The sequence below is a fragment of the Misgurnus anguillicaudatus genome, chromosome 8 (assembly GCF_027580225.2).
Source record: "Misgurnus anguillicaudatus chromosome 8, ASM2758022v2, whole genome shotgun sequence".
Lineage (NCBI taxonomy): Eukaryota > Metazoa > Chordata > Actinopteri > Cypriniformes > Cobitidae > Misgurnus > Misgurnus anguillicaudatus.
The window spans coordinates 23,842,293-23,854,513 of NC_073344.2; the positions used below are offsets into that span (position 1 = coordinate 23,842,293).

Below are 12,221 nucleotides of genomic sequence, written 5' to 3' on the forward strand. Positions count from 1 at the left end.
TTTGGTAAACCATTCTCTGCAATCATGTGAAAAAACAGGTCATTAAAATTTTTCTCCCCTTGTGATGTAAGAAGGGGATAATACCGCCCCTTAATCTGCACTATCCAACCATAGCACTGCCATTTAGTGCAGATCAGCTAATTTGCATTTTAAAGGACACACCCAAAACGGCAAATTTTTGCTCACACCTACAAAGTGACAATTTTAACATGTTATAATAAATTATCTATATGGTATTTTGAGCTAAAACTTCACATATGTACTCTGGATACACCTAAGATTTATTTCACATCTTCAAAAAGTCTTGTGAAATGTCCTTTTTGAAAACAAAAGTGTTTGAAGTGGAGACAATATAATCTACAATGTATACAACACATTTGGTACTGTGGAGTCATTATTCCAAAATTAGATACTGTGAATAGTGAGGTCTGTAATGAAACATGACATCTTTGTCAGGCCATGTCAATACCCTGAGGGTCTCATCATCAGAATCTCTTTCATTAGTCCTTATAGAACTTTCTACTGATCTGGAATCAGGGCATGAAATCTTGAATGTATTTGGCCCATCAATACACAGATGTTACTGTGGGTTCACACCAGATGCGAGTTCAACGATTTGCCCGAGTAGATTACATACAAAGTCAATGCAAAGACGCACTGTAAAAAATGAAAAGTTGACTTAACTTAAATTTTCAAGGCAACTTGCTGCACAGCTTTTTTTGAGTTTACTCAACTCTTGGACGATGTAGTTCACCTAACTCAATTTACTGAGTAATGTCAACTTAAACCAACAAGTTGAACCAACTTAAACTGATTGGGTAATAACTCACTGTGCTGCCCTCTACACTGAACACACAGTTCTTAATGATGGTAACAGTGAACAAACATCATTCTTTCAAAATTACTCTAAATACAACATATAACTAACATTTACAACATAACAACAATAAAGTCACCAAACAATAAAACAGTAATCATTTTTAGTAAATATTAACCAAAGAAGTGAACATGTCGCAATGCATGCTGGGAACCATTCCGACCATTGTTTTTTTTAATTGCTTGTTCAGTTTACTCATTTTGGCAAGTTGGGTGAATGAACTGGACAAAAACTTATATATCAATGTCTAGTCAACAAAATAATATTTGTTAGCTGAATGATTATGATTTTTTTCATTCAGTGAACACAAAATAATGAATTGATGCCCTTCAACAAAGAAATCTTTGTTCAAGTTACTTAATTTTCTCTGTTGAATGAACATTTTAAAGTTGGATTTTTTACAGCGTGCGATCAGACGCGTCCTCGCGTGGGGCGATGTCAATGACGCAATATGGGCGAAGACGCATTTGAGGCAAATAGCGCATGTTTTTGCAGCAAACGCACCACCCATATCGCGTCATTCACATCGCCCCACGTGAGGACACATCTGATCGTGTCTTTGCATTGACTTTGTATGTAATCTACTCGCGCAAATCGTGTTTGGTGTGAACCCACAGTTATAGAGGCTAAAAAATTACTTTTTGTGGAAAAAGTGAGACTACAGGCACAATAGAGGTCCTGTTATTTCAAAAGTGGACAGTTTTGTGCCAGTCACTAGAAGAGCTTGAGACATGGCATACAGATCTGATGTCACCTGCCTGGAGTGCCAATTGGTGCCAGTCTGTCACCAGTCCTTTGATCTGACCACTTCGGTGAACAGCAGCTGGTTTGCCAAATGATCTACAGTATGCTATTCCTAATTATTATCATATATGTAAATGAACCGAGTAATTTAATCCGGATCAATAGTTAATGTTTAAACATTACAAATAGATCTAAACTTTCAATGCCATTTGTTGGTGTTTTTATGTAGTTAACCTTGTTTTGAGCATGGGATTCAGAGAGGGGAACGTCAGGTAAATGTCATGACCCTGCTTTACAAGAACAAGAAATCCATAAAAACAGTTTATTCAATCTGACAGTTTGGCTTTTCTACGTCTATTGACTCGGGAAAGATCGTCCTCTAGACAGTGGCTTTAGTTTCTGTGACCTATTGGCTGTTATTGGTACTTAAACCGCTTCATTATTTATTATATCTAACATCTTACTTGCAATATCACAATTGCATTTTATTTTTATCATAAAATAAGCCAATGCCTTGGCACAGTCAGTTCTTGTACACATGGAGGTTTTTGGCCTCAGGTTCAAAGAACGGAGCTTTTGATAAAAGCTTCCTTCAGTCATTGCCCAATGCATATTTTTGTATTGCACCAATCAAATCTGATCATGATTTGTCTGATCTTAGATCTGCATCCTGTGACCATCTTCGACCATGTACTCTGGAGTAAACTTGAAGACGATGTCTCAGAGCAACTCTGGGATTCCTCTGCCGAAGAGCCTGACCAACCACTCCAAAGCTGACACCACATTCCTAAGCAGTAGTTTACCGGGACCGGCGGGTGGACGGGTTCAATCGTTTACCACCCCCAAATCATCCACATCTTCACTCAGAAGGTCTAAACAGAGGATACAGCCTTCACAAGGAGCTCAGGAGTCGTCCAGTGGCATAAATAGGTCTTCATTTGCTTCCCGCTCAGCCCATAGCAGCCCGCATGTGCCCAAAAGAGAGATTTACCAATTAAAAAACACACTTCGAAGGGGCTCGTTGCCCCAAGTAGGCTTTAGAGACCTGGATAGACATTCAAACAAAAACTTTAGATCTGGACATCATCATTTTAGGAGTCTAGACAATGATGTTGCTGAATCTTCAGGTACAGGGATATCTAAAGAGATGCATCACAAGCCAACCAATGGAAATGTCATACTGGAAACATCAACAGGAATGCAAAGAGGCTTACAAAAGCAACGGATAGGAATGGGTGATAAGGAAATTCCATATAAATCCCAGGTCGGTGTCCCAAACAGACGTCCCACAGGGAACGAGTCTCCACGCATGGCCAAAGTGGCGCCTTTCAGATTCAGGTGAGATTTGACTTTGTCAGTCCATAACATGAAAATCGCAAATATCTTTTTAATATTACAATTATTTGTGATCCTGGACAAAATCCTGGGTCAAAATGATAAGATTTTTATGCCAAAAATTATTAGGATATTTAAGTAAAGGTCATCTTCCTGTCACGACAGGGTTGGAGAGACAGGACGCAAATGCAAGGTTCAAAAATAAATAACATTTAATAATAAACACACGAGGGCAGACATGGTGAAGGCAGGAACACAGGAACACAGGAAAACAGGAACATCCAACACAGGGAACAGACAGGGTTGTAATGACAATGATCCAGCAGTGAGCAAACAGAAGACAGAGGTATATATACACACAGACTAAATGACAAACAGGTGTGATGAGGCAGGTAATTAATCAATGAATGTCCAGGTGATAACAATCGGAACAGAGACAAGACATGACACGGATTAACCGTGACATTACCCTCCCCTCTACGAGTGGCTACCAGACACTCACATAAAACACAACAAAAACAAAGTCTGGTAGCGAGAGTCCAAGGGAGGGGTGGAGGGCTTGGGGACCCTGGCGAAGCCGGCAGCTGCCGGGATGAGACCAACAGGACGGTTGGCCGGACTGCGCCAGGAGAACCGGAGCGATCGCTCCGAGAACCGAGGCAGACGAATTACCCCCCTCCTGGGAATCGTCGACGATCAGATGCCCCCGGAAATCATCTCCCATCCCCTCGCGGAACCGGAGACCCTCGGTAGCCACCCCGGGGAAATGATCGGGCGTGGTCCGTTCCGGATCCCCCTCCGAGCAGGATGGTGGTCCTCCGAGGGACCGTCGACGACGACTCAACCGTTAGGGGACCGCCTGGGCCGATCCTCCTCCCGCAGACCCGCAGGAGCGAGCGATCGCTCACGGTGGTCCCCAAGAGACATCGGGGCTGATGGGGAATGAACCCCGATGTCACTACTCCCCCTCGACGAAACTCCTGGGGGAGCCGCCCTCCGTGAACCTGCTGCGTCCAGTTTGGCTGGATCATTCTGTCACGACAGGGTTGGAGAGACAGGACGCAAATGCAAGGTTCAAAAATAAATAACATTTAATAATAAACACACGAGGGCAGACATGGTGAAGGCAGGAACACAGGAACACAGGAAAACAGGAACATCCAACACAGGGAACAGACAGGGTAATGACAATGATCCAGCAGTGAGCAAACAGAAGACAGAGGTATATATACACACAGACTAAATGACAAACAGGTGTGATGAGGCAGGTAATTAATCAATGAATGTCCAGGTGATAACAATCGGAACAGAGACAAGACATGACACGGATTAACCGTGACACTTCCATGAAGATGTTTAGTCAATTTCCTATTATAAATAGATCAAAAATGTATTTATCATTTGCAATATGTGCTGCTAAGGACTTTATTTGAACAAATTTAAAGGTTCGATTTTTAGTATTGCACCAATATGATTTTTTGGGGGGGATACGATTTAAACAGACAACTATTGGCCGATACTAAACACTTATACAATACTATACAGTTGGCTTAAGAGCTAGTTTATTTCTGCATTAAATAGTTTTTACTGATCATGGATTGTATCTATTTAACATTTAACTGACCAACATAATAAGAGAGACACAAAGTAAAAAAAATATTTTTTTTTCTTTTTCTGAGGCCGCTATTTTCCGAAATACTCTGACCACATGGCTCACGTGAATGAGTAATCTCTCACTTGATGAACTACGTTATTTAAAAAAATGTTCTCAGTCGTACATCTGACAACCTATAATTTGTACCGATTTTGTTTTGGGAAGTATTTAATTATTTTGCTAATTATTTTTTATTCTGGATTTTGCAACAGGCATGCAACTTATTGCCTTTACGCAGTTAATTAATAAACAATCGTAATCTGCCTTTCTTGGGCTATTGCTGATGTGCCGATGGTTTCAAGTTTATAAAAAATCGGCCGATACATCGGCGCATCACTTTCTCGATATTTAGATTTTTTGCACCCTCAGATTATAGATTTTCAAATAGTTATATCTCGCCAAATATTGTCCTATCCTAACAATCATGCATCACTGGAAAGCTTATGTATTCAATTTCAGATGATGTTTAAATCTCAAATAAAAAAATTGACACTTGTGACTAGTTTTGTGGTCCAGGGTCACATTTCTTTAATGTTCTCTAAGGCAAATCTACATTCTCAGATAAAAGGTACAAGAACGTACAAAAGTTGTCACTGGGGCAGTACCTTCCCAAAAAGTACACTTTTAGGGGTGGTTTTCCTGGACAGGGTTTAAATTAATCCAGGACTAGGCTTAAGTTATATTTAGGACAGATTAGTGGTTTACAAACATACCTTACAAAAAACAATACTGGTGTGCATCTGGAAACAAAACAAATGGCACTGATATATGTATGTTAAGATATATCAGTACAAGATGTTTTCAAATTAAGTCAGTTTAAACATGCATTTTAGCCTGGGACTAGGATTAGCTCTGTCTGGGAAACCGCCCTAAAAGTTAGATACTGGTACCTCAAAGGTAAGAAAATGGTACATATTAGGACCTTTTTAAAAGGTACTGTCCAGTGATAACTTTTGTACCTTTTCTTCTAAGAGTGTAGGATAAACGTGATACTGAATTGAAGCATCGCTAATGTGGCATTCACACCAGATGCGGAAGAGGCGGCAAGCGCAAGTGATTTACAGGTTAAGTCAATGCAAATATGCGAATACGGCGTGGTACGCGCGAATGGCGCAGTGCCAGTGATTGCGTGGGAAACACGCAAGTTAAAAAATCTGAACTTTGGCGGATATTCGTGCGCTGTTAACTATTTCCCCGCCATTGATGAGTTATCTCGTCAATTAAGAGTAAACACTTCCCTGCCAATGACGAGAATTACCGGCTTTCCGCAATACCGCTTTAATCCACCAAGTTCTGCAACTTTTACAACCCGGAAGTCACGCCTCACGTGAAAGAGAAAGAACTCTGAGTATGTTTTAAAGATCGCTCTGAATCTGATCTCTATTAAAAGTCCTTTGCAAAAATGCAATTATCTAACTAATGAAGGTAGGATGAAACGTTTTTTTTTTGTTTGAAAGCAAAGGGTCATTTGATATATGATGTATGTTTATATATTTAAAGAAGAACATTTTCTGGAAGGCATTAAACTTTTGTGAAAATCATGAAAAATGCTGGTGCTGGCTGGGAACTTTTGTTTTTAAAAACGCTGGCGGGGAGTACCAATCAGGAGTTTGCTCTAGTAGTCACGTGATTACAGGGAGCGAGCGGAGTCGCAGAAACCTCTGCCATGACGCGAATATCCGTGTGAATGTCTCGAATCTCGAATGAATAGAATTTCACGCTCGGCTTTCACCCGCGAATGAACCGAGTACACTCAAAATGTTCAAGCATCCAACTACGCGTGAATAACGTGTTTTTGCTGCCTCTACCGCGGCTGGTGTGAACGCACAGTAAGAACTCCATTACATTTTTTTAGCTTTCTTTTGAGCTGCAGTTTTTATTTTCTTATGATGCCGTGTTAACTTTGGACATCTTTCTCTGTTCATGTCAGGATGCAGGTTCAAGAGGATGTAGATGGGTCTTCTCTGGAGGATCTGAGTGAATGTTCCTCAGACTCGATGGAAGTTTGCTGTGAGTATTTTGGTATGTGCCAAATCACTAATAGTTCAGGATTATAGTTTTATAAGTTATAAAGACAGAATTTAGCTAAACTCATCCTGAATTGTTTCTGAGATCATCGTGGTGTGTTGGCCTGTCAGATAAACAGGTTTAGCAGTTCATGCGGTTTATATTCTGAGAAACAGGTGAACAGATTCTTATGACAAATATTTTCCTAACAATGAATAACAATCAGTTTTTACAGGTTATATTTACTGTTGAATGATTTACACATTATTACCTTAACCAACAACATATGTGCGGTGAGGAAAATGCTTTATGGGTTTAGATTTATAATCCACATCTCTCGCTCGATTCTCCTGTGATTTTGGTTTTTGAACAACTAAACATGCCTTCACCCATATACTCACACAAACACACACATGGCCTGTAATGATTTTATAAACACTGAATGCATTGTAAGCACAGTTTCAGGTTAATATTTCACTATGGTGTGATGATAGCAGCTGACCGATTACAGATGCCAGTAACCCTTCAGATGTTCACATGTCGCCAAACATCTGCTCTCCTGGCCGACCACAGCCTCAGGATGAGCTCCAGATGTCTGGAAAACCTGTAGAGGGAGGGTGTTAGTCACATGAGCTTGTGTGTTTTGAACTTTATGAAAGGAAAATCTGTCAAGATCTGTCACCCAGTGCAGTGTCTTGGATCGGACCAGGTTGCAACGATCATAGTAATACAATGCTAAATACTTTTCTTCCAATCTTCCCATTGGAAGGACCAATTATAAGTTAAATTATAGAGATTTTTTTTATATTTCAAGTGTTTCTCTCGGCACATGAAACACTTCAGCAGATTTAAAGTCGTCCTCTGATTGGTTGAATTACGTAGGATTTCTAGGAGACGTTTGCATCGCTATCTTTAACAGTCTGCCCAGAAACAACACAAAGCCGTCTGATCTACAGTAAGAAGAAAGCTGTCGTGTTTACAAGATATTTTAGCCTGATCTTACAAGTTGGTTAATTCATATGAAATTATACAAAGTTAATCGTGAAAAAACATACGATTATCATAAAAAAACAACAACTCCTAACCCCAACGTCACACGGGTCAAGACAAAACCTACAAAAATCTACAATCTACAAATGTGATCGTATAAGTTAATACGCATTAGCCATCCCGTAAAATACGTACGAATTCTCGTGAGATAGTGTTGGATATTTTAACGTGTTTTATATTGTTGTTATAAACTTTAGAGCTCATCAATTTCAATATAATCTTAACCATAATACAAATTATCTGAGTTATGGAAACTCAACATGATGCTCAGTTTTCATATAAATATCAACTTCTTGGACGGTTTTCTTAAAATAACTTGAATAACATGTACTTTAAGGTATATTAATAAATAAATGCATAAATGATTAAATACATTAATGTTGAAATACTGAAATAAATAAATACATGAATGCAGAAATAAAATAAAAAATATATAAAAATACATAAATGTATAAATAAATGAAGTATAACAGAAATGGTGGAAAAATAATTAAATTAAAAGTTGATACTTTTGACAAAACAATATATTTATTTATTTATGTCTGCATTTATTTATTTCTGCTTTTCATTCATTATTTATTTATTTCTGCATTTATGTATTTACTCATTTATTTATTTCTGTATTCCTACATTTATTTATTTCTGTATTTCTACATTTATTCATTTATTTATTTCTGTATTTCTACATTTATTTATTTATGCATTTATGTATTTATAAATTTATTTATGTATTTCTACACTAATTAATTAATTTATTTCTACATTGAATTAATTACTTACTTATTTCTGCATTAATGTCTTTATTCATTTATTTATTAATGCATTTCTATATTTATTTATTTATATACACTTAAGTCATTTTTCGTCCTCCATACGCTTTACGATGACTGTAAAGGGTTTTAACTTTTTTAACTTAATAACTCTATACTTTTACTGTATGTGTCAACAAATGTCTCATCTGGGTCCTTTCTTCACTAGTCTTCAACTATTTTAAGAGAAATGTCTAAGCAGTTGATATTTAAATAAAAACCGAGTGCTGCATTCAGTCTTCTGAGTTCTGAAAGCTTCGAGCAATTAATTCTCCTCTGTCCTTTTTGTCAAAGACCTGACATTTCTCAGTGTTGTTTTTGAATCTGTGGCCTGCATCTCATTGACATAACTAAAATTAATGACTTTTCAGCCTAAATGTGACAACTGTGCAGTCCAAAGGAAGTGTGTTCAGCATTTAATGATGTCATTGGGAAAAGCCCCCGTGGATGGCACGGCCACTCGTCAAACAAAAGACTTAATTCTTCTCAAACCTCTTTTCCCCTTCAGTAACATCAAATAACTTGTTTGGCGTCAGAATAACCACAGATGCCCGAGAGCAGAATGAGCTTGATCAAGTGTGTGTGGACTCCCTGCAGGAGAGCATTGAGGTTTGATGTAGACATTGTACCAAACTGCTCAGTTGCATCTGGACGGTTATGGGCGGTTCATTTAAGCCTGCGCTCAACTCTTTTGAGGCTGTATTGTTGCAAACAGAAGTCGTTTATGAAGAAATAAAAGCAGGCAGAACTGAATTTGTAGCATGCTGTTAGCTTATTGACAATGGAAAGGTGCTTTGTGCATTGCAGTGTGGCGGGGACATAGCCGTCTAAATGCATGTTGTGATGTGATGTAGGTAGAAGCGTTGCTATGGTGACCGCTTCTTCAGTGGAGCATTGCGGAGTACTCCACAGAGAAGTGTGTATGGAATATCATAAGCAATGAGATGTTAGGGATCATCTAAAAACAACACACCCCTTGTATGAAACGTAGCTTGATGATGCAAGATACTGTAGGGCTGTAAGAGGCGAACATCTGGAGCTGATTGATCAAACAGATTATATTAATATTGTGCTGTTGTGCTGTCCTGTGGAGGCATGTTTTTGTTTGGAAGAAGCAAAATTACATTACATTATAATTTTTATTAATAATTCATATAATGATGCAATTTTTATAAACATTATTATTATTAATATTAGTATTATTATTGTTATTATTATTATTATTATTATCATTATTATTCTTCTTCTTCTTAGTAGTATTAGTATTGTTATTATTATTATTATCGTTATTACTATTTTTTATTATTATTATTGATATTGTTATTATATTATTGTTGTTGTTGTCATTATTATTATTATTATTATCATTATCATCATTGTTATTATTTTTATTATTATTATTATTATTTTTATTATCATTATCATTATTATCATCATCATCATTATTATTTGTATTATTAATATTATTATATGGTTGTTCCTATTATTATTATTATTATTATTATCATCATCATCATTATTATTTGTATTATTAATATTATTATATCGTTGTTCCTATTATTATTATTATTATTAGTAGTAGTAGTATCGTTATTATTATTGTTAATATTATTATTATTATTCTTATTCTTCTTATTAGTATTATCATTATCATTATCATTATTATTATTATTATTATTATTATTATTATTATTATTATTATTATTATTATTATCGTTATAATATTATTATTTTATTATTATTATTGTGGTTGTTGTCGTTATTATTATTGTTGTTTTTGTCGTTATTATTATTATTATTATTATCGTTATTCCTATTATTATTATTATTATTATTATTATTATTATTGTCGTCTTTGCTATTATTATTATTATTATTATTATTATTATTATCATCATCATCTTTATTATTTGTATTATTATTATTATTATTATCGTTATACCTATTATTGTTATTATTATCGTTATTATTATTATGTTATTAAACCTTTATTTTGCAGATTTAGAACATTTAGATGAATACTGCTGTATTTTATTGCTGTAATACTTTAGTATACTACCTTTTCTCTAATCTCTCTACTAATAAAGATCTTGTGTTTTAAACCATTTTTAATATTGCACTGTATTATACTTCTGTGTAAACTGTGTTGTACTTCTGCAAACTATTGTATTGCTATAATGCAATTATGTATTGATGTAATTGCATATGCAATACATTTCTCCTAAAGGCAAGATCTGACAAGTGAATGCATAACTATGATATTAATGAGTCTTCATCATTGGGGGAGGGAGGAACAATGGGGATGGAGAAAAATAGTATGAAAATGTAGATGTTCAGTTTACATTTATCACTTGCAATTTGACATCTCCCCCTAACATCTCTCACTTTCTGCTGAGGCAGAGAGACGCACCGGAAAATGCAACTGAGAGAGAGAGAGAGAGAGAGAGACAGAGAGAGAGAGAGAGAGAGAAAGGGGGGAGGGACTGTTGTTGCATTCAGTGCTGCTGTCATTTGGCTGCTGCACAGCTCAGCGGCAAGGCGGTCTGTTGAAGGGAGGAGAGGAAAGAGTGAGTGAGACAGAGAGAAGGAGATCCAGGGTGGCAGATGCTGCAGGCCAACAGAAAGACTCGGGGAGGAAGGAAAACAGGACTCGGATTTAGCCTGTTCTCCCTTAGGAACAAAGGAAGAGCTGCAGAATTGTCCTCCCCTTTTGCTCTTCACTGGTGCTAAATGTGTTTCTATAAAGGAAGGAGCTTGGGGGTCGAATAAAAGCAGGCAGAGCAGGAAGCGCCAACGCACACAGTCAAAGGTGTGGGCATGGCTGCCAAGAGGGGCAAATCCGGCGTGCCACAGAGCGCGGCGAGGAGTGAGCTGAAGGTGTACCGTGTTGGCAGCACAGAGGGGCGCATACCCGTGCCATCCAACCTCCGCAAGCAGAGGTCCCTCACTAACCTGGCCGTGCTGACGGATGCTGAGAAAAAGATGCAACTCTATGAGCCAAAATGGTGCGACGACATGAGCCGGGCTGCCTCGGGTCACCTGAAGATGGGCAAGCCCAAACCGGCGTCCGGAGGAGGGGCAGGTGGCGCGCAGCTCTCTCGCAACCTTTCCAAATCAGACCACTCCCTGTTTCAGGGCAAGCCCAAGACGTTAACCCCATTGGCGGCACCTGGCGGCTTGGGAAAGAGCCAAAGTCGGATTCCACGAGGGCCTTATGCGGAAGTAAAACCCCTTAGCAAGACAACAGACGATTGCAAGTCTGATGACGATATTCTTTCCTGCAAAGCCAAAGCGAGCGGTAAGAAGGTAGCGGCTGCGTGTTCTGGTGACCCGGATGCCAAGGGTCAAGGTGAGGAGGGTGGCGATAAACCTTTCCTCAAGGTGGACCCAGAGTTGGTTGTCACCGTTCTTGGGGACTTAGAGCAGTTGCTCTTCAGCCAAATTCTTGGTGAGTATGGCTTTCCTTATCTACAATCAAATGGTCTGATTGCACAAACCTACCCCTGTGTCACGAGCAAACCCAACTTGACTGTCTTTTACGGCCATCTACGACCAGCTGCTGTTGGCAGCATGGCTGCTGAACGTGGCAGGCGCAGTGTGGTGTGAAAGGGCTATAATCACACTACAGTATTCATGCTTGTTCGCCCTTGGAGAGCTCTTCGTTGTAGCCATGAATAAAATTGTGATTCTAAAGGTGAGCAGTGGGACAATGCAGGGCTTTGTCCCGGGTAACATGTGCATCCTT

General features: G+C 38.2%; 1 protein-coding gene across 1 annotated transcript in view; it reads left to right on the forward strand.

The window, feature by feature from the left end:
- The first annotated feature begins 10,960 nt into the window (after positions 1-10,960).
- Positions 10,961-12,221, forward strand: part of nav1b (neuron navigator 1b) — a 70,381-nt gene continuing 69,120 nt past the window's right edge. Inside the window, exon 1 of the mRNA XM_073870508.1 lies at positions 10,961-11,924. Coding sequence (XP_073726609.1) covers positions 11,294-11,924 — 631 coding nt within the window. The 5' untranslated portion in view covers positions 10,961-11,293. The remainder of the gene's footprint in view (positions 11,925-12,221) is intronic.